Raw genomic sequence first — 25,069 nt, 5'->3', positions numbered from 1 at the left:
GCTGAACCCTATAGCAATATTTTATCTAACATAAAAATAGTACTCAGTAGGCACAATTAGATTTGTATATATTATAACTGAATTTAGTGTTAATAATTTTATTAAGTGCCACGGGTCCTCTTCTGTTGAACACTCTCCTACCTAGTCTACAGAACAATTTTGGAAATCCCCTTAATGGTGACTGTCTCATTTCTGCTAAGTTAAATGGACTTGAAACTGTTTGCTCTTTCTTCCACCCCTAGGAATTTGCAGGGAAAAAAGAGAATACCTAATGAATTACTCGAAGGAAGTGAAGTGGAGTCTTTGAGACAAGCATCTCTCATATACATCCAGGGGTATCAGTCAGTTTCCTTTTGTGGAAAGCCAATACACTAGTAGAAGCGGTAGTAGTTATGGTCCAAAATGGGTAGAAGTGGTAACTTTTAAAGTGAGTTTCTGATGTGAAGCAAACTGATTTTCTGATGATGAACTCTGATTAGATTTTTAAAATATGTCTTCTGGTAAAAAAGTATGAAAATTTTCAAAACATGGAACACTTACTGGATAACATTTTATATATATAAATAACTAGTTTCTGTTTTGTGACACCTGAGCAATGCATGGCTAAATTCAATGTAGTTTGAGGGTAGGCAATAAAGCTTAAATGCTTTTTAAAGATTGTGTGCCCAAATAATAAGTTTAGAAGCTTGTGTTGAGGATCCCAGCTTGTATTTATCCCCAGAGCGAATAGAGGTGTTCACATTGCCTAAATTTAGGCACTGCAGTTAAGTGTCTGGCTTCTTTCTCTAGGTTTTATAATAGTGAGTAGAGGAGGCAGAGGAAAGTGTAGGTTGCTTACCTTAGCCTGAGCTCTGTATATACCTCCTGAGAAGTTTATCTCTCTCTGTAAATGAGGAACCAAGAAAAAGAAGTTTCTTAGCCTGTTTTCCTGAATTGCATATGTAAAGTTATTTTTCCCACCATAGTTTAGCAGCATGATGCATAAGCTATGAGTCAAATGTCGTAAACCATAACATGCTGTTTCTGCCATGTCTCTGTCTTATGCAGTTTGACTTGTCTTTTCATCCTCTTGAAACTGTCTGTAAATAGCTTTTGGGACTCTGATGTATGCAAAGGCTGCTTTATGGAGAATGATGTAATTTAAAGTTCTTGGAATCCGTGTACTTAACTAACTACAATAATTCATAATTCTGAGAAAGCACTATTTAAAAAAAAATCTGAAAACTGTGTAGTACTTTTTTGTTTTGAAACAGGCCTTCTAAGGTATAGTGTGGGGAACACTTGAAAAGAGCCGAAATGAACATCTTTGATCAGGACTTCTGTGGTAACTGAGAGGCACCATGTAAACTTTGGTGAAAAAGTTGGATGACATTGTTTTGCTTACATACAGAAGTCTGTACCTGTATTGTTCCTGAAGACATGAAGACCAAAATACACTTCAATGGTTCATTGTCATTATTGCCCTTAATAGTAATCAAATAGAGATTCAGTCCGTAAAATACCAATACTAAACTCAAAAGTATTTTGCAGCTTTAAGGAAGTAGAAGAAGGAGGGGTTTCTAAATGCATATTTCTCAGCACAGGCTTGTCAGTCTTTTTTTGTCTTTGAGCTCTTTTATCTTTCCATTTCATAGCATTTTCAGGTGGGAGAGAGGGGACGCTTGCTGTGAAGAATCATTCTGGGCAAAAGAAAACCAACAAAATGAATCTTTTAATTGGTAAATTCCTGATGACTAGTATTTTACCTATAGCTTCTAAATGCTTGTCTTTGCTTAAATATTTTGTTCCCATAGTTGATATGCCCAGGAAAAGTGGAGTCTGCTCAAAAACACCTGTATTTTTGAGAATCTATGGTGAACATGCCTTTTGTGAGAATAAAATATTATAAACAGTTATTTCCCCTTTCCTTTAGCGGACTTGAATATGATGCACAAGCAAAACGAAGATGCATTTCATAAACCAGAGGCAAGACTATATGAAGATAAAAGGGCTATTGTATCTGTTGACCTAAGTTTGGCCTCTCCGAGACCTGAGAACACAGAAGCATCCACAAATAAAATAGCAGGTTTTTAAGAATACTGTATTACAGCTCTAATTATTTATAGGTCTTAGTGATCAAAATTCTCTAGTTTCTTTACTTCTTTCTTGTAGTCCTGTGATAGTGTTAGTGCTCTCTACCTGTGAAGTCAGTAGTATGCTTCTTGCCCAAACTTCTTCGTTGCTGTCACTGTGTGCGTTGATAATGTATTTTCTCATCTGTCTTGTCAGTTCTGATAGATAATAATTGTTTTAGCATGGAACAGTCAAGATCAGTACATTAGTTTTCCAGGTTCAATGTTATATAATCAAATCTTCATCACATTTGTTTTACTTTAAAATAATACAGTAAAATACAAGAGTATAGTAGGAGAGAAGATGGAATAAAAGCAGGAAGAGTGTCTGCAGACGTATGATGTTATAGGTTAAGATGAAATTGGTACAGTGGCTAGGTTAACAAGTCCTAAAAATTACAGGTAAACTGGGTACATATGCAGTCCTGTGCACTGCCTCCAAGTTTTAGGGATTTTATTTTATTTTTCTATTTAAAAACTAGTGCATATTTCTCTCTCATGTTTTGTGAGACATCTAAATGAGAGAACTGTGGTATTCCAGACCTGTCCCCGGTGTGGGATGGGCAAGGGGCAGGATTGGTGATGGTCTCCTCAAGTCAGCTTAGGTGCTGCTTTTCTTCCTCCTGTCTGAACTGTTGCATTTCCATGTAAAGAATTACATGTATTTGGAGCATGGATCTGCTTCATAAGATTGCAATTCAGTGTCCTGACCACTGGCTGGACTCCCTAATACACTGTAAATTTAAATATTTAGTAAGAAGTGAAACAGGCAAGGCTGATAAAGCAATAATGCAGAATAGAAGAGCCCCCTGGTTAGATCACTTATCTTGCAATCAGAACATGGTGCCGATCAGCAATGGGAACTTCTTAGTCTTGCACCCACCCTCCAGTTGATTGTAAAGTGGCTTTGTGTAGGTTTTGGTTTTGGCGTTTTTGGTTGTTTGGTGGTGTTTTGTTTTGTTTTTTACACCATCCCCTTAGAGAGGAACTTGTAGGATAGTAGCTTGTACATAAGTTCATTCCTTGACACATTCCATAGTAGCATGTCTTGTCTTGTGTCCATGCCTTTTAAATGATACATAAACTTTATTTTGACTTTCTGCATGGAATATGTCCTGAGTGAAGTAAATCCATCCTGAAAGAGCCACATACAAGTTTAGTTATACTTTGGAAGGATTCAAACAGTGATTCCATGTAAGGAAAAATAATACTAACCTCAAAGTGTACTCCTTGGTATGAAACCATGTGCTCCTAAGGCTAGGCTGTAGCAGTAAGCACGTGCATTCCTATGGGAGTAAGTGTATGTGTTATTTCTGCTTTCATCTGACTTGGATGGTATGTCACTATATAGGGAAGAGTAAAGGGGAAAGATGAGAACAGCTACAGCTGTGTTCATCTCAGCTCTGTGGAGCTATGGCTCTTGCACATCCTTGTACTGTCCTGTGGAGCAGACATGATATGAATGAAGAACATGCTGTGTCAGGTGAAAAGCTAACACAAGTTGCTCTTCCTTCACTTACTTCCTTTCTCCTCTACTTCCTATAGGGATCCTGTTCTGCAAAAGCTGTTCTGTGTGGTATCTGAGTTAATCCTCTTTTCTAGAGTTTTTGGGACTCTATGGTTATGAAGCTTTCGTAACTCAGCGCTGAGAATAACCTGGTAACCTCTCCCCAGTGGTGTTGCTTCCAATACAGGGGAGGAAGGTGTTGAGCTGAAAGAGACCTGACCTTTCATAGTGTGGAAGGCACTTTATACTGGCAGAATTTGATTTTCTGATTACTTATTTTGGCTTTGGTTTTTGTAGCATTCTTTGGTATTTTGCCTACACATTTGTTCTGTTGGGATGTTTTGTTTTTAAAGCGTGAATAAACCTAAGGAACAGAACTGCGTGTGCTAAGTCAGAGTAATTGCAAGAAGTAAAGTTATGAGATGTAAAATTTCTAATCTCATAATTTCTATGAGATGTAATATTCTAATTAACACAGGTAACATTTTTAGATATTAAATGGTAGATTGGACAGTAGAATATATGACTTTCATAGGTGTTATATTGTAAAAAGGCAGCTGGCTTGGCCGTTCTTAATTGAGCCTTGTTAAATAACCTGACAGTATTCTAGGCAGGCAATATAAGAACTTCTAATCACAGCTATTGATCCAGCTATAGCCTTGAACTATGGCTGTCATAAACTACCTTTTGAAACAAATGTCTCAGATTCCTGCTTCTTCACTCTGGCTTGCTGTCTTAAATTTTTTTTTATTTTTATCTGTAACTTTTTTTTTCCCCTCTCCCCCCTTAGGTTTTACATTTGCACAGACTTCTCCTTTTGCTCGAGGTAATGTGTTCGGTGAACCACCATCTCCACAGCATCTTAAACGACAAGAGTCATACAAGAACTTTCTTCGTCTACAGGTAAATGCACACACTAGTGATCATCTTGTTCAATAAATTTTAAAAAAAGAGGGATTACAGTCAAAGTAAATCATCACTGCTGACCAAAGACCATGTCCAATCGTAGACAATTCTGAACACAAGATGTGTAGTAAGAGCTATATGCTTTTGAGTCTCAGATTTTTGCCTTACATAAGAAATGCCTATAAGTGATGCTATTAATAGTTGTCTTAATTAATCTAGATTCTATCTTTTTTTTTCCTGAGTACAGCTCTCCAAATACAGTATTGAGCTCTCGAACTGTGCATACAGTACAAGTTTGCTTACATAAATATGTAAAGGAACAAAGGCATTTGCTCTTGGAAGGCTACATGGTACAAATGCATGTTCATCAGAATGAAATAGTGATCAATGAGACAATAATAATGTAGTTAGTTATTGATGGGCCTATAAATGTGATTGTTCTTCTACCAGTTTCTGTCTTTTGTCCATAACACTTTGCATATAGTCTTATGTCACAAGAATTAAATGTCAATTTAATTAAGTATCAGTATCAAGGAAGTCCTAGATAATTTAAAAGACTACAAATGTCATACCATAGTTTGATGTGGGTCTCTTAAAAAGAAAAGATCAAGGCTTTTTCCATGTATAGTGCTGCCAAAAAGAATAAAGAATGGGCAGACTTTTGGCTTCAGTAAATCAGTGCTGTATCTAAAAAACATTATAATTGTGGAAAGGAAAAAGATAATTGCTGTGTCTTTTTTGGTTTTGGTTTATCATCTTCCATTATTTAATCAGTGAAGAAAAGTGTTATTCCAGCACATCCAGAACAGAGTGAGCTTTAGGAAATAATGAGGTTTTTTTTAGTAGCATTTATAATTAATGTTCTTAGTGGAGGGTGGTTCTGTAAAGAGTAATAGTAAAGAAATACTTTACTAAAGAAATAGCAAAATATCAGCTCGTTTTAAAGGAAGTCTGAGGCTGAAATCTAAGTCTGGCCCTAGTTCCTCCATGTAATCTTTGATTGCACAAGTAGGTACTGCAAAAGTCCATAGAAGATAGTAATGGTAAATGTCGTTCATCAGATTATTGCTGGCTATTGACAGTTGAACACTTCTTTGCTTTATTTTCTAGATTGAAGAGAAGAGACGCAGGGAAGAAGCAGAGCGAGAAAAACTTAGAATAGAAGAAGAAAAAGAAGAAAAACGACTAGCTGAACAGAGGATGAGAATTCAAAAAGCATATGAAGATGAACAAGAAGAGAGAAGAAAGAAAGAGGAGGAGGTGTAGTATTTCGATAGCTTGACTTTTTTATCCTAAGCTAACCCTTTGTAATATTTGTTCCCTAGATTAAGAAGGTAAACTGAGAAGTGTCCTGTGAATGGTCTTTGTCTTTAAATGGTTCTACGTTAGCCAGAAGACAGCTAGAAAATTGTCAGAATTAACTAGCACATTCTTCTCACTCTTGTGGTATTCTACCAACTTGAAGTACTGATAATTCTTCTAAGAAAAATTGTATAGTTTTATAATTAACAGTGATGCCTCCTTTCTAAAGGAAATGCCAATAAAAAGCTTTGTCAAATGGGTCAATTAAAAAAAACCCCAAACAGCTCTTTTTTGTTAGCCTCTTAAATCTACCTGTCATGGAATTATTTGTATTCTGAATGTAGCTATACAGGAAGATTTCTTAAAGACTTTTCTTGCATTGGCCAGGATGTATCTTTGAGGTAAGAATACTGTTTGTTTTGGAAGAATGCCAAGCAAATCTAATGAATACTTTTCATGGAGGTAAACGTGATTTATTTCAAACCCCAAAGATTTATTTATGTTTGGAAAATTGAATGAATTTGCATAATTCAGAATCTCATAAATAACTGTAGGAAAAGGCCGTCAGAGAGGAAAAAAAATCTTTCAGTACCCTGCACGATTATGAAAGATCAGTTCAGGATGTAGGACTTCAAGATTTCGAAGACAGAACACTTAGCTTATATTCTAGATTCTCTTCCCTAGTATGAGCAAGTTAGTTGGACGAGTCTTGTCTTCTGAGTCTTGTCTTCCGGATAATAGAGCTGGTCTAGTATAGAGTTGGAAGCTATCTGGTATCATCACTTTTCACACACACAAGACTGAAATTGAGACCAGATGATAATTTTCTCTGTGGGCTTGTGATAGGGTGGTGCAAGTTGGCAGTATGTTTCATTTGAATCTGAATTTTTGGAAATGGCTCCTACAGTTTAGCCTTAACTGGCAGCAGATCTGGAGGTGCAAACTGGTGTTTATTGAAGTTATTAGGGATTCTGTTAAATGATGTTAGCAGATCCAGGACTGCAGATTTTTAATATTTGCATGGCATAGTTTTTAATTTGACTGTTTGAAGTCAACCTAATGAAATATGCTTTTAATTTCATACTGATCACTTTGATGTGTAATTTTAACTTCTCAAAGAAAAACAAAGCAAAACTTTAATAATGTTGAGTCTTTTTTATGTACTAATGATGTTTATGTTACAGCGAAGACTGAAAAATAAAGAAATAATTCGATTAGATGAAGAGAGGCAAAAAGAAGCAGCAAAAAGAAGAAAAGAAAAAGAAGAAAAGCAAGATGAACAACTTAGAAAATATTTTGAGAAAGAAAAGATGGAAGAGGAAAAGAAGATGGTATGCTTCAGTGACTTTCTAAGATACAAATACTTCTTCCTAACTTTTAAAAATAACTGGGTTTAAAAAAATTGCATGATTTCTTAGAGTTCTACCTTCAGTGTTGTCGCCCTCTTTTTATCAAGCTATGGTACACTTAGTGCACACACAGAGAACAGCTGATTGAAAATTCAGACATACTACAGTGGAAACTTACCTTGCTGATCAAATTCATGTTAAAAAAATAGTAAAACCAAGATAAATAAGAGCAAACTGTACTCTCTAGTTGATCTTTTATATCTGCTGTGAAGTACTGTGGCCTGCTTTTGCTGAGGTCCAAATACAACTAAAAATAAAGCTATACAGTTTAGAGGACTGGAGGACTGTCCATCTTTAACAGTGATGTTCTTTGTAATTAATCATTTTTCTTTGACATGGATGATGTAAGAAGTATATAGAATTCTGATGGACAAAATCAAAGTAAATAATACAACTGTTTCTTGTTTAGAAATTTCTACATGTCATTTCTCTAAAATGGACAGACACAATGGAAGTGCCTAGAGGAAAAAAAGATAGGTAAATTAACCGTAAATTTTAAAAAACTTCATCATAGAAAAAAGTATTAAAATTACTGTAGGTAGAAAATAAAATCACATGAAATAATTTTTGCAATAATTTTATGCAATTAAGAGTTGAAAGCAAACTAAATAAAATTCAATTAAGATAAGCAAAAGCATTTTTCTATCAAATAAAAAATATTAGCAAAACTTTTTACTGTCCAAAGTAACACTCTATTCAGGATCTATAGGAACGTAGTTTCAGTCTTGCTTTTGTCCTTGCAGTTTTCAAGGCAGCCTTCACCCATCATTACTGCTCTTCAGAACAAATCAGTAAGAAAAGAAGAAAGGATCCCCTCTGCTGAGAGCCATATATCTTACTATCCACAAGTATGATATTTATAGTCAACTTTTAGTGATTTTATTTAAAGACAGTACAGCGTATGAAATCCTACCAGGTTTTTAATGTATGGCAGTTATTACTGGAATACCACAAATAACTGGAGTCAGTCTTCATATTAACTTCATAAATTTCAGTCTTGTAGCTCTGAAATTTAATGTTCAATTTTATTCAAAGTATTGAAGAAATTTTTTTTTGGTATGTTATTTTAAATTTTTTTTTTTTACATGTTCATTTTCTGTAGAGATGAGTACCTCATATTTGAGTGTAAGTACTCTGTTCAGACCCCTGCCAAGGGTCTAACGATATCAAGGTTTAGGATAAGAAAGTTTACGTCTAATACAGCAACTCATTATGTTCACTCACAGAAGAACTTAGCTCAGGCGTGAAGTTTAACGTTGATTCTTATCTACGTTGTTTTATCTTTATATTTTTGAAGGTACAAAAAGATTACACTTCACTTTCTTCTTTGCATCACAAATGAGTTACAGTCCCAAGACCACTCACTCCTTTCACTTGATTTAATCTTCCCTGGGACAGGTTTTGGTTTTTTTTTTTTTTAATAAATTTGTCCTGTGAAGAGTAGATTAAATAATTGTCTGTGATATTTGAATCTCAGGCTACACTTCTGACTTTTTTTTGGAAATGTGTTGGTGTTTTTTGGGTTGGTTTTTTTTTTTTAAGCAACTGTCTGTATGAACTGGGTTAAAAATTAAAAAATTAATTTGCCATGAAAATGGTAATTTGGCAAAATACGTTATAGTGCAGTTTTGGAAAATGTTTTAAGTAAGACTTTAAACCTTATCTAAAACTGTTGTTTCCCCTAAATGGTAAGAATGCTCCGGAGCAAGGTCGGCTGCAGGTGTCTCTGCAGTAATTGGTATAGCTTTGTCTAGATCTCTGAATAGTGCATTGTAGGTACTATCATTAGTAGTACTTGGATTAGTATTTAGTAACTTGTGTTACGCATTTAAAGACCAGATTTTAAAAAATCCTTAGATATTAACAACCTATAAGGTTACTATTCTGTCTTCCAGTCATAGTGGCAGTTAATGTAAATCAGACATAAAATAAGGAAATAAAATGTACTTATGTATGCTGTATTTTCTTCCTTTGTCATATTAACATCTCATATTCATTATGATCACTAGGATCCTCCACCACCAAGGGTTCCTTCTCCACCTGTCCCTGCTAGAAGAAATCAGTTGCGTGCCTTTGGTAGGTATTGTCTTTATTGCAAGCTCACTTTCTATTACAACATTCTCACTTACAGTGCTCTTTCTTGCCTGCAAAGGAATAGTCTTATAAAGCTTGCATTTCTGTCTGGGTGTTCTCTCTGTCTTAGTATTATCCCTATATTAGTATGGTATGTCTGAAGTATTAATAAAAAATAAAAATGCATTTATCATGTGTCTTCATCAGGAAATATTTTTTTGTAAAAACTCTGATAATAGAATAGTCTGCATGGGAAATGCTAGATCTTTCAGTCAGGACAATGGTGACTACATTGGAAAATGGGAGAGTTTTGGATTGGCTGAGTAATGGATTAGACCAACAATGTGTATAGCATTGCAGTCCAAACTCTTAAATTCTGCTTTCCTTTGTTAATCTGCCTAATCATCTGCTTGTTCCTCTTGGCTTTCACTGGTGGTTTTAAAGTTCAGACATGCCGGGAGGTTCTCCTTTGCTCTTTATATGTTAGTTATCTTGGCAGTATGTGGGTGGAAAGCAGTAATTTCTTTTCTGATTCTTTTTTTACAAGTATAAAAGAAACAACACATGGAATGTAGCAGTAAATGATGTCCTACAAATGCTAACCCCCAGCAATAGGTACCTGGGTCCATTCTGGGGAGTTATGGCTCTTCCACTAAATGGAAGGCAGAGTGCAGAAGGCAGAGTTCTTAATGCAGCTCTTGGAAATCAATTGACTCAGACACATCTGTCATGACAGAAATAAAGACATATGAATTAAATTTTGTGTTTGAGGATTTAACCTAGTAAAACTTGCTTGCCTTCTAGGTTCTGGACTCAGACTAAAAGTCAGTAAAATATCAAATTATTAAACATGTTATTTGGAAAATAATGAGGAAACTGTTTTAACTTGTGGAGGAATGCTGTCCTGACCACAAAAAAACCAGCTTAGACCCAAAGTGGGTCTAGAAAGTCAACATAGGCACATACTAAAAATAAGTGTTGAAGTTAGAACTCTTGAGCACTTAAGAGAGTCTGCTCTGAGAAGATGGATATCCCACTTTTGAGACAGTAAAAAGAAATGAGGTTGTGTGCTTGCTGGTACTGCCTCAATTCCTGTCATCTGCCTCTGGGACTCTGAGGACCGTGTAGATTTGCTAACTTCAAAATAAGGCTATTTACTGGTCCACTTGCTGGTATTTCACAGCTTTTCCTTCTTTAAATACAGTGAAACATTTCCATTGAAGTTTGGATGCTTTCTGCTGTTCAGGGGGTCTGAAACTTGTGCTGTCTCAAAATACAAGCTCTGACCTAATTTCTAGATTTCTAGTGTCTGAAATGCTGCGATTCTTGTGTTTCTATAATCCTTGTTTTAATTAAGAGGGGTTTTTCTTTTTTTTTTTACCTTACACTTATGAGGTAGGCAGAAAAGCGTCTTTGACACTCTTTATTTTTAAATTATTTGTGTTAAATTCCAGAGGAAAGAAAGAATGTGATAAATGAATTATCAGAGATGAGGAAACAACTTCGTAGTGAAGAGAGGCGACTGCAGGAACAGTTGCTAAATGTGGCCAGTGATGATGATGTACCGATTACACGGTAAGAATTTAATCTTCAGTTTTAAAAGTTAGATTTTGCACAGGAGCTTGAAGCTACTGTGTACTAGTAGCTAGTATTAGTTGGCTAATATACGTGAGTGAAATGGAAATACAAAGATAGAACTTGTATATAAAATTTTCTTCATTTTCTCTAATGAATATGGGTGTTTTCCAAGAATCTTACCAACATGTAGTGTAAGAACGGCTGTACTGGTAAGATTGAAAGTTGCAATACTCTTGTCTTGGAGAGTGGTCCAAAGCAGATTCTGAGGCAGAATTTTATCTTACTACCTTTTTCCCCAGGGAATAATTTGTGCCTGTAAACTGCAGTACTACTGCTGATGAATATGCTTATGAATAGCATACTGCTGTGGAAGTACTTTCTTTCTTACTGAAAAATCATACCCTTTTTATTTAAAAAAAATTGGTTTACTTCCAAAACATATTAGTTAATCATACCAATTAGTTGGAAATGACTCATCAGATCATCATTCTTACTTCCACTCCATAATGTATGAGGGTTTTTAAAATTTATTTTAAGTAGGTTATCCTTTTTTATAAGTTAACACACAGTGTCATTACTTTAATATTAATTTTCATATAAACTTTTCAAGCGGGAGGAGAGAGAAGAATCCAAAGGACATATTTGAGATGGCCAGGCTTCGTCTGCAGGCTCCAGTAAGGCGACCTTCATCAAAGGAGGCACAAGATCCTGTCAATATACAGAATATCTGGGAATTTAATGAACTTAAATACAAAGGCAGGTAGATCTTCTTGTTATTGATGAAGTGTAGTGAAATGTCTGTTCTTTTCTTCCATCTTCCACACCACCCAGGATTTAAAGACAAAAACAAAAATCAGGGTCTTCACAGCAACTGCCCATACACAACATACTCTATGGATAGCATTTTGCATGTGTGTGTATCTCTCAGTGTGGCCATTTCTACAAGTGCACACAATTCACAGCATTGAGTTGCTAAGTTATCAGTCACAGCACTCACCTAACTTCCAGTCCTGGCTGCTTAAACTTCTTATACATTTGATATTATGATGTTACCGAAAATAGACTGAATTTTTTTTTTTTGTTGATCCACCAACAAATTATGACTCTGTGTAACTTTCTCCTTTACCAGAAAATATATTTTTAATATAGTAAAACTGTAGAAGCATTGCTAAAATGGCTCATGCTCTTGGCCATTGTCACCATTATTTTTAACGTTTTTTGTGACTTTGTATCTGTGGGTAGTACTTTAAAAATGCTTTTCAGAAAAGTTGGCTTAGGGGAAAAATTTAAATTTCATCTTTGCTTAGATTCTGAAACACGTATGGGCTTGAGGCACATGTATCCTGATCCTCCAAGAGATGATCAGACTCTAGAAATCCAACAGCAGGCGCTGTTGAGGGAGCAGCAGAAGAAACTTGACAGAATGAGAATGAGGAGAGAAACAGAAGGTAAGGCATGAACGGTCCAAGATAATTTCAGTGATTTTTCTTTAATTGTTTTGTATTTGATAAGAATTTAAAAAACACCAGCTCTAGTTTCACTTCTTTAAAGTTCAGTGTCAGCACTGCAGTACAAAACAGTAAAACACTGGAATGCTAAAATTCTGTTGTAATGTAAAACATAAAAAAATAGAAAGCCTTTTAAAATTTTTAATTTTTTTTTTTTATTTATTACTGTGACTGTTTCTCTTTGGTTCCCTGAAAGTAATGTGACTAGTGCTTTATACTTCAGAAAAATGCAAGAGAAAAGTAGTTTGGTTACTATTTCGTAAAGAAAACTACAGAGCAGTAAAACTCTTCAGCTGATTTGTGATAAAAGCATTAGCAGGTTAAGTTCCTTGTGGCATTTCTTCAGTTGTCACTGAGGAAGTAGATGGCTTTGAACTGTGAATTGGTTAAAATGAGCGAGTGTGTCTTTACCCTTGTCTCCTTTTAATGGATTAAATTTCATTTATTTCCGTAGTCTTGGGTTGACTATTTCAAAGTTTCGGAAATCTGTATCTGTAAACAGGCTTTACTTTAGAAACCATGTGTAAAATATCATAACTAGTTCGAGATTCCAGAATGAAAATGTTGCTTGTATTGCTTAGTAGAGATCATCCTCATAAAGTGATTTCATGACGAACAGTCATGAAAGAGCAGTATCACAAGTTACTTTAGATATTGTTTAAAAATATGAGAGTTGCTTCAACCTTTCCAAAAGCTGCAGTTGCAGCTTTACAAATTGCACTCAGTTGCAGTTATACAAATGCACTCAGTTTTGAGTGCAAGATACAAATTTCTCAGAAAAGTGTTTGTCTCTGTAATTCAGACTGGCCTAACTAAATTTTTCAAGTGAAAACAACTTTATTTCTGTGGTGGTTTAGCCTTGGCTAGCAGCCAAACTCCCACCTGGCTGCTCACCTGCTCATGCCCCCTCACTCATGCCCCTTGGCGAGTTAGTAGGGGAAACAGGAAAAATGAAAGTTGTTGACCGAGGTACAGACAGGGAGATTGCTTACCAATTGCTGTTGCAGGCAAAACAGACTTGCTTGGGGAAAATTAACCTAATTATTTTCAATTTAAATAAGTATTTCATTACTGATTTTGAGGAGTGGGAAACAAAAAGACAAACGTCAAAACCTCACCTTTTCTGCCCTCTTCCCCATGCCCAACTTCACTCCTTCACTCCCGATGCTCCTGCTCCCCTTCCTTGGTACCACCGGCAGTTACGGTCAGTCCCTTCGATGACGCAATGAGGGGCGTCAGGCAGGGGCGGCGGGAATTATTCAGAAAACAGCGGTTTCTCTCTGCTGCTTCTGTCTTCTTGCACCTTTCCATCTGCAGCACCATGGTCTCCTCCAGGTGTTGCAGTGGAACCTCTGCTCCAGCACCTGGAGCACCTCTTCCCCCTCCTTCTTCTCTGACCTGGGTGTCTACAGGGCTGCTGCCCACACTTGTGTCCTCACTTCTCACTGCTGTGCTTTGTTTTGCCCTTTCTTAAATATGTTTTCACAGAGGCACCACAAGCTTGACTAATGGGCTCAGCTGTGTCCTGCAGTGGATCCATTGTGGTACTGGCTGTGCCCAGCATGGAGCAGCCCCTGGCATCTCTCACAGCATCCACCCCTGCAGCTTCCCCTTGCCACAGACACACAGTACAATTTCAGATTGCTCCTTAGACTTTTTTTTTTTGCCTTAGAGAGGAGGTGAAAGTTTGGCATAAAAACCCCCAAACACATATGAAAGGAAGATAGTTACACCTTTCCATAATGCTTCAGAAAAACTGAATGCTTCTTCATGTCACTTGTCGTGCTTTGAGTCTTGTTTGTGTTACTTGTTAATAGACCCATATGTGTTCAGAAAAACTGAATGCTTCTTCATGTCACTCGTCGTGCTTTGAGTCTTGTTTGTGTTACTCACATATGGGTCTATTAACAAGTAGGATTAACAGAATTGATACCGAGGTGTGAAGGGTGACAGCTACTTGCAGAGTGTTTTGTTTTGTACCCTGGTGAGTGTTAAAGATGATTCCTCTTCCATCTTGGACAGATGTGCTGGTGTTCAAGCAATGTGTGCCAAATTACTTATGGATAACATAACATCACAGTTGCAAATAAGCATATCTATACCACTTTCTGTGTTAATTACAAGCTCTTGAATATTATTTAAGGTCTAAACAGAACATGTAGGGTAATCTTCAGTCTTCCCCTTTGTGAGATTGACTGAAATTCACAAAAAAAGCCTGCAGGGAGGAAGACTCTCCACTGGTTGATGAGGTTTGGGTTAGAGATCATTTGGCTGAACTGAACACTCACAAATCCATGGGCTCTGATGGGATGCAGCTGCGAGTGCTGAGGGAGCTGGCTGATGTTTTTGCAACACCTCTCTCTGTCATTTTTGAAAAATCATGGAGAACCTGAGAGGTGCCCGAGGACTGGAGGAAAGCCAATGTCAACCCAGTCTTCAAAAAGGGCAAGAAGGAAGACCGGGGAAATTATGGACCGGTCAGCCTCACGTCCATCCCTGGGAAGGTGATGGAACAGCTCCTTCTGGCAGCCATCTTTAGGCACATGGATGAAAAGAAAACTATCGGGAGTAGTCAGCATGGATTCACCAAGGGGAGATCGTGCTTGACCAACCTGATAGCCTTCTATGATGGAGTGACTGCTGGGTAGATGAAGGGAGAGCAGTGGATGTGGTTTACCTTGACTTCAGTAAGGCTTTCGACACTGTCTGCCATAACAACTTCATAGTGAAGCTCAGGAAGTATGGGTTGGATGAGTGGACTGTGAGATGGATCGAGAACTGGCTAAGCAAAAGAACTCAAAGGGTTGTGGTCAGCAGTGCAGAGTCCAGTTGGAGGCCTGTAGCTAGTGGTGTTCCCCAGGGATCGGTACTGGGTCCGGTTTTGTTCAACATCTTCATCAACGACGTAGATGAAGGGTTGGAATGTACTCTCAGCAAGTTTGCTGATGATACAAAACTGGGAGGAGTGGTTGATACACCAGGAGGCTGTGCTGCCATTCAACAGGATCAGGACAGACTGGAGAGTTGGGTGGAGGGGAACCTCATGAAACATGCACACGTTCATGTGCAACCTGCCCTAGGTGATTGATCCTGCCTTGGCAGGAGGGTTGGACCAGATGATCTTCAGAGGTCCCTTCCAATCCCTACCATTCTGTGATTCTGTGAAATGGTGAAAAATAATTCACTAGCTTCAACTGAGATCTGTGTGGGGTTTGGTTTTGTTTTTCCGCCGTTAGGGTATTTTTCAATAGTCCAATCTGAGAAGGCTTTAACTTAATGTTGTCTGGAGAGGAGCTTCTATCAGTTGGAAAGGAAATTTGCCTTTTTTCATTAATTTTAAGGACAAGCAGTCATTTTAGACATATGCTAAATGCATAATGCAGGCTTACATGATGACAATCTAAAGAGCTATTTCCTCAGACAATTTAGATTAGTTGGTAGACAAGCAGCTGATTTTTAAAACTATTTTCAATGGATGCCTATAGAGGATTCTTAAGCAGTCTTTCCTCTGTCTTTCTCTCTCCTGCTGCTTTATAGCATCATTTAACTTTATAGTCTGTTACTGTGTACTGAGCAAGGGAATTAATTAGTTGCCATGTATTTATTTCCAGTTCATTTTCCTCAGAGGCAAGTTCATCATCTTCCTCTCACTGAAAATATTGAATGGTTTTATTGTCTGATTTAAAGCAGAAAGAAAGATGAATTAAAGCAATATGTATTTTTGTACTGTGGGTAAAATGTCAATTATAGGCTATACTGGCAAAGACTTACCTGTTTTCCCACATATATATATATATATAATATATATGTGTATAAATGTAGGTATTCTTTACCTTACATGCTTTATATAGTTTCCCCTCTGATATGCTTTGTTGGTTTTTTTCTCTTTATGTAAAAAAGAAATATGTGGACTATTAGTGGAACTATAACCTGATAAAGTAATGATTTTTTAAAATGTCCCACGTTTTTTAAATGCTTGCTGTGTCCCTATTTAAGGCACTCTTTTGTAGACTTCTGGACGATTATTCTTTTGGGGGATAGGAGGGAAAGGCACAGGAGCAGGTCTGGTGGTGTTACACTGTGGTGTTGGGCTCTGCTTGACTGGGGTAGCGTATCGGGAAGGGGCTGGCTGTCTGTCCAGGAGGAGTGACAGCCTGTGTGCCATGGTTTTTGATACTAGTAAGAAGGTCAGCTACATGCTGAATAAATTTGCTAGGCAGAGATGCAGGAAATAAAAACTATCTTATCACATATTTTATCTGAAGACTTAAACCAAGTACTTTCCTCTGCAAAATGATCACTGTCTGGTGAAAGCTGCAAACGCAGTGTGCTCAGCATGTTGAGCATACATTCACCCTTGTGGTTTTCTGCGATCCCCTGCTCTGATTATTACACCCTGAAAGAAGCCAAGAGAACTGATTTCATCTAACAGAGTTTATTCTGACTCTGACAGCATCCTTCTTGCTAGTCAGTTTGGTTGTTGAGATGTCCCACCTAGGGGAGAACATCATTAGTCTTGAGTTGTGTTGATACAAATATAACTGTTTTAGCTACACAAACATGCCTATTCCTGGCAAACAGATATCTGGAATATTGAATAAATTTTTTTTTGAGTATCCAAGAGTTTTAACTACAAAACTGTTGTAATGTTTATTTTCGCTACACATAATGAGACACTTGACTTTATCTGTCTTAGCTCTTGATAGACTACTAAAAATAATCGCAAAATCCAAAGTGGGGTCAGGAAATACATGACTCGGGTGATCCCTAATTATGGAAGAAAAAATTCATTTTTGGCTCTCTAATTTTTAAAATTTGATACAGTGTTAGCTTGTTTTTCTACTTGATTCATAGCAAGTTTAAACAAAAATTGATAAATTAGAGCGTTTCCTCTCCATTATTAGGGGTTTTTTTGTGTCCTAGCTCTGAAGTTCAGATGGAGTTTAAATTGTTGCAGTTTAGCACTAGCAACCACTGGGATGCTGAATTTTTTTGTGTGAGGTGGTTTTTTATTTTTTAGTTCACAAATGTTTTTAATATAAGAAAAATGTGACATGTATAAAATTTAATACGTGAAAATGATGGCAAGAAAACCAAAATACTTATGCTAGGGAAGGGAGGATAATCTTTATTATAGAAAGAAGGACATCGATTTTGAGTTCTTTGATACACTTTGGAAAGTAGATTTTTGTTTAAATGCTTTTTCATCTGAAGTCACTTAACCTGGCGTGTTTTCTCAGTACCATGTTCCAGTTGCATTAGGATTCAGCAGTGTGAGAACATACAATGAAAAAAAAATTTCTTGTTAGCTGTGTGACTGGATATTGTTTCAGATACAGTAACTCAAATTATAAAGATCTTAGGGTATTGCCAATCAAAACATAAGAGGGTAAAAGAGAGAAATCAAGTATTCATGCAGCAATGTTTTGTGCCCCAATGTGTTGCTTTGGCTTAAACCATGCTGCCTTCCCACAAATTGGTGCTTTTCACATTATTCAGTCAACACTTGGATATGACCTTTCTCTAACAAGTGTTTACAATGTTGTAAACACAGCACAAAAGTAGTTCTGACTGTTGCCGTACAGAGAACTTTTTCAGAATTCAGCACAATTCAGAGCAATTTTAGCATTTAATGAAGTGTCTATCTTCTTAAAAAAAAAAAAAAACCAAACAAAACCAAGGTTTTCAATAGCCAAAAAAAAAGTTATGCTTCCTTTTGCTGGATAACAAATCAGGTTTTGAACAAGATGGGAAATGGTTCATTTTTATTAGCGATAAACAATGTAGTTATAGTGTAAAAAGTATGTTTGCTCTTTGGGAGAGACTGATGAATCCAGCCTTAAGAAGGGCTTTGCATGTGCTCAGTGTTCTTAGAAATAATATTGTACTGAATTATGTTTGATTTCGCTGATTCTGCTTAACTTGTCATAAGGAAACTGGAATAAACATTCCATGCAAACATTTTAAAATTATTCATTAAAATGTGTGTAATTTTAAAGGAGTAATGCATAGTGGTCTCTTTTGTAATAATATGCTGATAAAACTTAATATGTTTTAGTAGTAACTGTTTTTATTGTCAATACTATTGTTTTGTCCCTGTCTATGTGGTTCTTGTTGATCAAGATGATTCTGCTTCTGGCAGTAACCCACAAACCATGGAACTGGTAAGAATAAAACAGTTCTTTTTTTTATTATATTATATTACTTTGCCTTGTTCAAGTGTGAGAAATACTGTGTCTTGCACAGACTTGAAGAAAGGAATTGCACTTAAGTAACCAGACAGCAAGCTTGTTTACTTCTCTTGCTTGTCAATACAATGAGTAACAGCTTCTTTAAACTTGTATGTCAAGTTGTTTATCTTTGTATATAGAGATGGTTTGATTCTTTAACTCCCTTTTTATATTCATTGGCACTTCTTTTATATTCATATGATGTTAGATTGCTGCTGGGGGTGAGAATTAGCAGAAAAAGCCAAGCCAGAACCAGTTGCTCTGAATTCAGGTGGCTTAAGTGATGCACATGGCAGTGAATAATTAGATCTATTGTAACAAATGGGACATTTATTTTCTGACTTGGTGAAAAGAGCAAAATAAAGTGCTATCAAATTGGCATTCTGCACTAAACCAAACTACAGAATAAGAGAGTTCAACTGTGTCTTGTGGGAATGTGAAACTATACAAGATGGAAGACTGCAAGGGCAAAGCCATTAGCCTCAAGGATAATACTGTAACTACATACAGAAATGAAACATTTTTAATAAAAAAAAAAAAATCACAGTAATGCATTTCATAGTTGCAATTTATTACCTCAAATTCTTCTTCAGAGCAATGCTTTCCAGTAAAAAAATTGTTCTCTCTTGTTCTGTTTCCTCTGATAGTTTCTACTGCTTTGATTTTCAACATAAATTATTCTATAGTAGAATTTCTGTAACAAATGGTTGCAACTATGCAATGAACTATAAGTATTACTCTTAGTGCTTGTTTTTTCTATGAAGAAATTTGGTTTTCTAATGCTATAATATGAAAGATTGTAAATGGTGGGATAAGTGAAACATAAGGAATCTTTCTTCATTTGATCAATACTTCATACAAACTTCAGGTGCAAAGCTCGCTTCTAGTGCTGACTGTTCTGAAACTCAAGCAGAGTGACGAGGATGTATTTCTTGATGGAAATGTCAGTGTTACACAAATCACAACAGTTGCCATGTGAAGGCAATTTCAGCAAATGGGATTACTGCAGAAAAGTAAAAAAACTCCTTAATGCTTAAAGAGAACATGAACTATTTAAAAATGTAATTTTTTTATAACCATGAAGAGTAGCACAGAACACTGTAGAGTTGCTGTTGCTTTGCAGAAATTTGGCAATTAATTTACATTAATTATAATTTGGCCCCTGAAAGATATGCAAATTCAGATGCCTCAGTGTCTTCTGTTTCACTTTTGTAGTTCAGGAATGAATCTAATGAATTCTTGAAAAATTCCCTGTTGGAATCAGATAGCGCTTTTATCGGTGAGTTTATACCTCCCCTTAACCATGTTATGAGTGAACAAACATGTCATTTAATCTGATTATATGTCTCTAAAATTGTTATTACTGTTTTAAAAGTTGTAGTGGGTATAGCTATAGTGATTGTTCTAAAGTATGAGAAAATGATCGCTCCAGATTAAAATACAGATCTTTATGGAATTGTACTGCAATATATTTGTGTCTTAATGATGCTGCTCACTTGCCTTACACCACTTCACATTCTTTCATGAGAAAGCAACTTTCTGTGCTCATTGTGCTTTGACTGGGATGTCAGCCTTGTCAAGGAACTTTTTTTTTTACCTCTTCCCAGCTTTGGATAAGGAAAAGCTAATATTTGTTCAGCAAATGTGTTACCATGGTAGAACATGCAATGCTCTTCTATTGTTCTGCAGCAAATAAAATAATTTATTAGCAATCACAGCTTGTAATTACAAGCTGTCCATAGTTAAATATAAAGGTGTTGGGCAGCCTGCGATTCGTTTCATTTTCATTCTTTTGTTTTATAAGCTTGCTTGATTTTAAGTATGATAATATGGGTATAAAATAGTGATTCATTATAATTTAATCACTTTGCTGCTGTTCACACGTTACTTCATTTCACATAACTTGCAACATCATACTTGTAAACATTATCACTTCTTAATAATCTGAAATAGGTGATTTTTAGTTTTCTTAATATTTTGAGGGCTATGTCTGACATTATCTTATGTGTCTTTATTCAATCTTTATATGCATATTTATAAAAGTGCTGTTTCAGATGTGTTTTGTTTCCAGTCGCTAGAAATAATAAGGATAGAAATTATCTTCTCTTTCTAAAGAAAAAAAAAAATAACCAGCTCAGGCCCCTACGCATTAATTTTCTCTTAGTAGGCATTACAGTACCTTGAAATTCTCTTCAGTTGTCTATGGGAAATCATCTTACAATGTTTTAATTCTTTGCTGTAGGGGAGATGCAGCAGATCCCTGCAAGTGCTTTTTAATGAAACTAGATATGTTTCCATATACCAATGATTGTTAACTCTCTGGCTTTGGTTAAAAGCAGAATTTTTCATTTGAAATGTATTCAAACTTACTCTGTTAACGTGCAAGTACTGGAGTACAGGAAAGATCCTGGCATGGGGCAGGGCACAGGATGGGGCTTTTCGATGTGTTTGGTACTCGCTGAGGTCTGCAATACATTCTTCTTCAGATTAGGAAACGTTCTTTATTATTTACTGCCCAAATGATGAAAGGATGCTTTATGAGAGTCCACCAGTCTAGAATCTGGCCAAATATCCTGTCTCTCACAGTAGCCAGAATAGGCACATGAGGAAGAATATGAGGAGGAGGGCCGGCATGCAGCAACACTGCAGAGTACTCTCCGAGCCTGCGGTGACTTAGAGCTCAGAGGCTTCCCGAGTCACGTGCTGTGGGTTTGTGTTGTAAGTCTTACTAAGCTGGGTCTTTAATAAGTTGTCTTTCATGAACCAGAATCAGCATTTTTGAATCCCTCTGATTGTGTACCATCAGCAGTATTGTGTGGATAAATTTCCGCACACTGTGCACTATCTCTTTTCATCTGCTCTGAATCTGCCACCTGTGTAAATAGGATGCTCTGTGGTTTTATTCACCACTTCACAAAGTTCATGATATTTATAGTCCTCTCTCCTATTTCCTCTTTCTCCCCATCCAGCTGATTCTTGCAGCTTAGTGAGGTGATGGAGGTAACTTATGATACCTTTCATCCCGCCCCCCGCCTTTTTTTATTCTCCCGATCATTTATGATTGATGAAAAACATGTTCCCCAATACTGAGCTGTAGGCACTAACTAAAACTTTTGTTACCCTTTGCATTATTTGGACTTCATAAATAGCTATTAAAATTCTGAATATGAATCTGGTGACTTCCTTCCCTGAAATGAAAAATAAAAACTCTTATTATCTGTGGGCTGCCTTCTCTGTGAATTGTGCTGCTCACATTGTCTGAGGGTCTTCTCTGAAATACTTGTGGTGTATTTTAACAATGTTTTTCATTTCCTAAGAGCATAACACTATCTTCTGGGTTTTTTTTGGACATGGGTTTAAAATCTAACCTAATTTTGTAATAGTCGTCAGCATTACAAATGAATTTGTCTTTTTCTCCTAGGGCTCAGAAGTTTGAGGCAGTTAGGAATAATGAGGTTTATCAAGTTCTTTTCCCTTTTTTTGCCTCACTTGACACACAATACGTTAGTGTTAATGCAGTGACTTGAAAGCATGTCTACATAGCAATATCTGAATGATAGATGCTTAAAGGAACAGGTAGTATCTTACACTGATGAAACACTAAAGGTGCAAATAAATTCTTCTTTAGCTTGTACTTTGTTTCTGTTGTGATAAATTCAAATGATTAAACAATTTTTTGTCTTCTGAGTAATAGCACTATTTTGAATATAATGAAGTTCAACTGATCCTGTAACTAGAATTCTGATAATTGTTAGCCAGATACCATTTCAAAATTATGCTTCGATTTTTTTGGTTTTTGATTTCTTGATTTTTTTGATTTCTCTCATTTGTGATGAGAGAATGAGTACCTTTGGTGAAACTAGAGGAGGGGAAAAAGGAGAGGGGAATAAAATGTTTACTACTAGGGAAAAACCAACTGGTAATACAAAAGCATTTTAAAAAAGATCTGTCTTTGTTTCTCTGAACTTCCTTGATATCAGTCAAATTTATTTTTCAAACCTTACTATTTCAAAAAAATGCGGAATTGTTCATTACTCTTTGTGTGTGTGTGTGTGTGTTTACACACTTTAAAAAAAAAAAACAACCTTAATGTGTCATACTAGACTAAGAGCTTTTCCAAAATGTGACTTTGTTGTCACAACGAGTAATTGGTGGTGATAGGTTCTGTATTGGTTTTGTTGAGCAGAGACCTTTATTTTTCTGAGAGGCTCTGTTCTTGGAGGTACGAGAGGGACAAAAGTAGAAAACAGAGCCCACTGTCCGCACCAAGCAGTGGCAAAGCCATAAACCAGCCCCCAGGCAGTGGTTCCTGGTCCTGGAGAGAAAAAAAGTATCTATTGGAAACAGTTTGTATTTGAAATAGTTTCCAGAATCAGCAAAGGAAGGGAAAATAGACAAAACAAGTGTAAAGCTCTAGAGACATCACCTTAGGGTTCATTTATATTATAAAAATAAATTAAACTCCCCCCACTGTAATGTGATCAAAAATCTCTTCAGTTATTTATTTTTGTATTAACAGATCCTAACACTTTATTACATGGAAAGGCTAAGATATGACTAAGGATATGTGATTAAGGCCTGTCAAGGAGGACTTGGGGGTACTGGTGGATGAAAAGCTGGGCAGGAGCCGGCAATGTGTGTTGGGACCCCAGAGGCCCAACCGTATCCTGGGCTGCATCCAAAGCAGCGTGGCCAGCAGGTCGAGGGAGGGGATTCTGCTCCCCTACTCCACTCTGGTGAGACCCGCCCTGGAGTCCTGTGACCAGCTCTGGAGCCCTCAGCACGACAAAGACATGGACCTGTTGAAAGACATGAGAAAGCACATCTCATGTTGAAAGACATGAGAAAGCACGAGAAAACATGGACCTGTTGAAAGACATGAGAAAGCACGAGAAGGACATGGACCCAGAGGAGGGCCACCAAAGTGATCGGAGGAATCATGGAACACCTCTCCTATGAGGACAGGCTGAGAGAGTTGGGTTTGTTCAGCCTGGAGAAGAGAAGGCTCTGGGGAGACCTTATTGCTGCCTTTCAGTACTGAAAGGGGCCTTATAAGAAAGATGGGGACAGACTTCTGAGCAGGGCCTGTAGTGATAGAACAAGGGGTAATGGTTTTAAACTAAAAGATGGCAGATTTCGGCTAGATAGAAGGAAGAAATTTTTCACAGTGAGGGTTGTGAAATCCTGGCATAGGTTGCCCAGAGAGGTGGTAGATGCCCCATCCCTGGAAACATTCAAAGTCAGGTTGGATGGGGCTCTGAACAACCTGATCTAGTTGAAGATGTCAAAGCTCATTGCAGGGGGGTTGGACTAGATGACCTTTAAAGGTCCCTTTCAACCCAAACTATTGTATGATGCCATAAACAAGATACAGTGAAGTAAGGTAGGTGGTGGATTTACAGGATGTGAAATTCTTTAATAAGAGAGATTTCAATATATATATGAAGATATTCCTTACCTTTGCTTTAAGTTTATCCCTCGCTGCTGTTGTGGTACCTTGTTCTTTTGTCTGCATCTGGATGTCACTGCCTTCATGCAAGATGTCCTAATTGAATACATTCCTTTGATTCCTGTGATTAAATCAAGTGCCATACATTGGCTCATTTCAAAACATAAACATGTTTGAACATTGTCTAGTATTTTGATTTCTTTGAAAATTATTTCACCTCTGTTTTTCCAGGTGCTAATGGGGAAACATTTCCTGCCTTAGGAGAAGTTGATTTATCACCACAGCTTCCACCTTCTGCAAGGGAGAGGAGACGAATAAAGCAGAAAGCTTTGGAGTGTGCTGTATGTATGATAACCAGATTGGTGTAAATATGGTTAACCTTAAAACCTTAACCTTAAAAAAGGTAGACCACAGATCTAATGTCAGACAGTTCCTGTGGTTCCTTAGTGGCTAAATGACACAGGTACTGAGAGTGTACACGTATAGCTATTTGCCCCTTTTACAAAGGATGCTATTTAAGTGAAGGATTTGTGCATTTTTGGATTTTCTGCAGGAGGATGTACCACCAGGCCAGACACCGTTGCTGCAGCCTGACAGCTTTTCTTTGCACTCAAGCTTCAGTCTCGATGCTGATCAGTTGAAAGGCAAGAATGAAGAACGATTGCGCAGACTGACTGAGCTCCAGCAGAAATCTGCTTACTTAGGTATGCTCCGTGTAGTAGAGATGATGCAGTGAATACTAAGTATCACAACAATTAAAGGAATAAATTTTAATAGACTGCCTGTAGTTGAACAGTGAGCAGCTGGCTCAAAGATAGGAATTATTTATAGAGTTCTGTAGCTGGTGCAAGAGGTTCCCTGCCAAACTTCAACACAGCTTTTTAGAGGAAGTTTAGAGGAAGGTGATAGGAAAAGATGCTCTAACTCCTGCCTGATCAGCCACTTATACTTGTCCTGTCTGTACCGCTTAGGTTTACTCTTTGCTGGGTGAGGAAC

At 36.9% G+C, this 25,069-nt stretch overlaps 1 protein-coding gene across 1 annotated transcript in view; it reads left to right on the top strand.

The window, feature by feature from the left end:
- The window catches only part of CSPP1 (centrosome and spindle pole associated protein 1), a gene marked incomplete at its 3' end in the record, with an annotated part of 57,712 nt that extends 32,935 nt beyond the window's left edge, over positions 1–24,777 (top strand). Inside the window, exons 17-29 of the mRNA XM_010282595.1 lie at positions 4,409–4,521; positions 5,635–5,784; positions 7,011–7,157; positions 7,979–8,083; positions 9,245–9,311; positions 10,763–10,883; positions 11,503–11,642; positions 12,194–12,334; positions 12,688–12,694; positions 18,621–18,665; positions 19,845–19,936; positions 24,305–24,414; positions 24,627–24,777. Of these exons, the coding sequence (XP_010280897.1) occupies positions 4,409–4,521; positions 5,635–5,784; positions 7,011–7,157; positions 7,979–8,083; positions 9,245–9,311; positions 10,763–10,883; positions 11,503–11,642; positions 12,194–12,334; positions 12,688–12,694; positions 18,621–18,665; positions 19,845–19,936; positions 24,305–24,414; positions 24,627–24,777 (1,389 nt within the window). The remainder of the gene's footprint in view (positions 1–4,408; positions 4,522–5,634; positions 5,785–7,010; positions 7,158–7,978; positions 8,084–9,244; positions 9,312–10,762; positions 10,884–11,502; positions 11,643–12,193; positions 12,335–12,687; positions 12,695–18,620; positions 18,666–19,844; positions 19,937–24,304; positions 24,415–24,626) is intronic.
- Between the last annotated feature and the right edge of the window lie 292 nt (positions 24,778–25,069).

The sequence above is a fragment of the Phaethon lepturus genome, unplaced genomic scaffold (genome assembly GCF_000687285.1).
Source record: "Phaethon lepturus isolate BGI_N335 unplaced genomic scaffold, ASM68728v1 scaffold5360, whole genome shotgun sequence".
In the NCBI taxonomy this organism is placed as follows: Eukaryota; Metazoa; Chordata; class Aves; order Phaethontiformes; family Phaethontidae; genus Phaethon; species Phaethon lepturus.
Note: the sequence above shows the minus strand (reverse complement) of the source record. Positions and strands in the feature narration are given on the sequence as shown.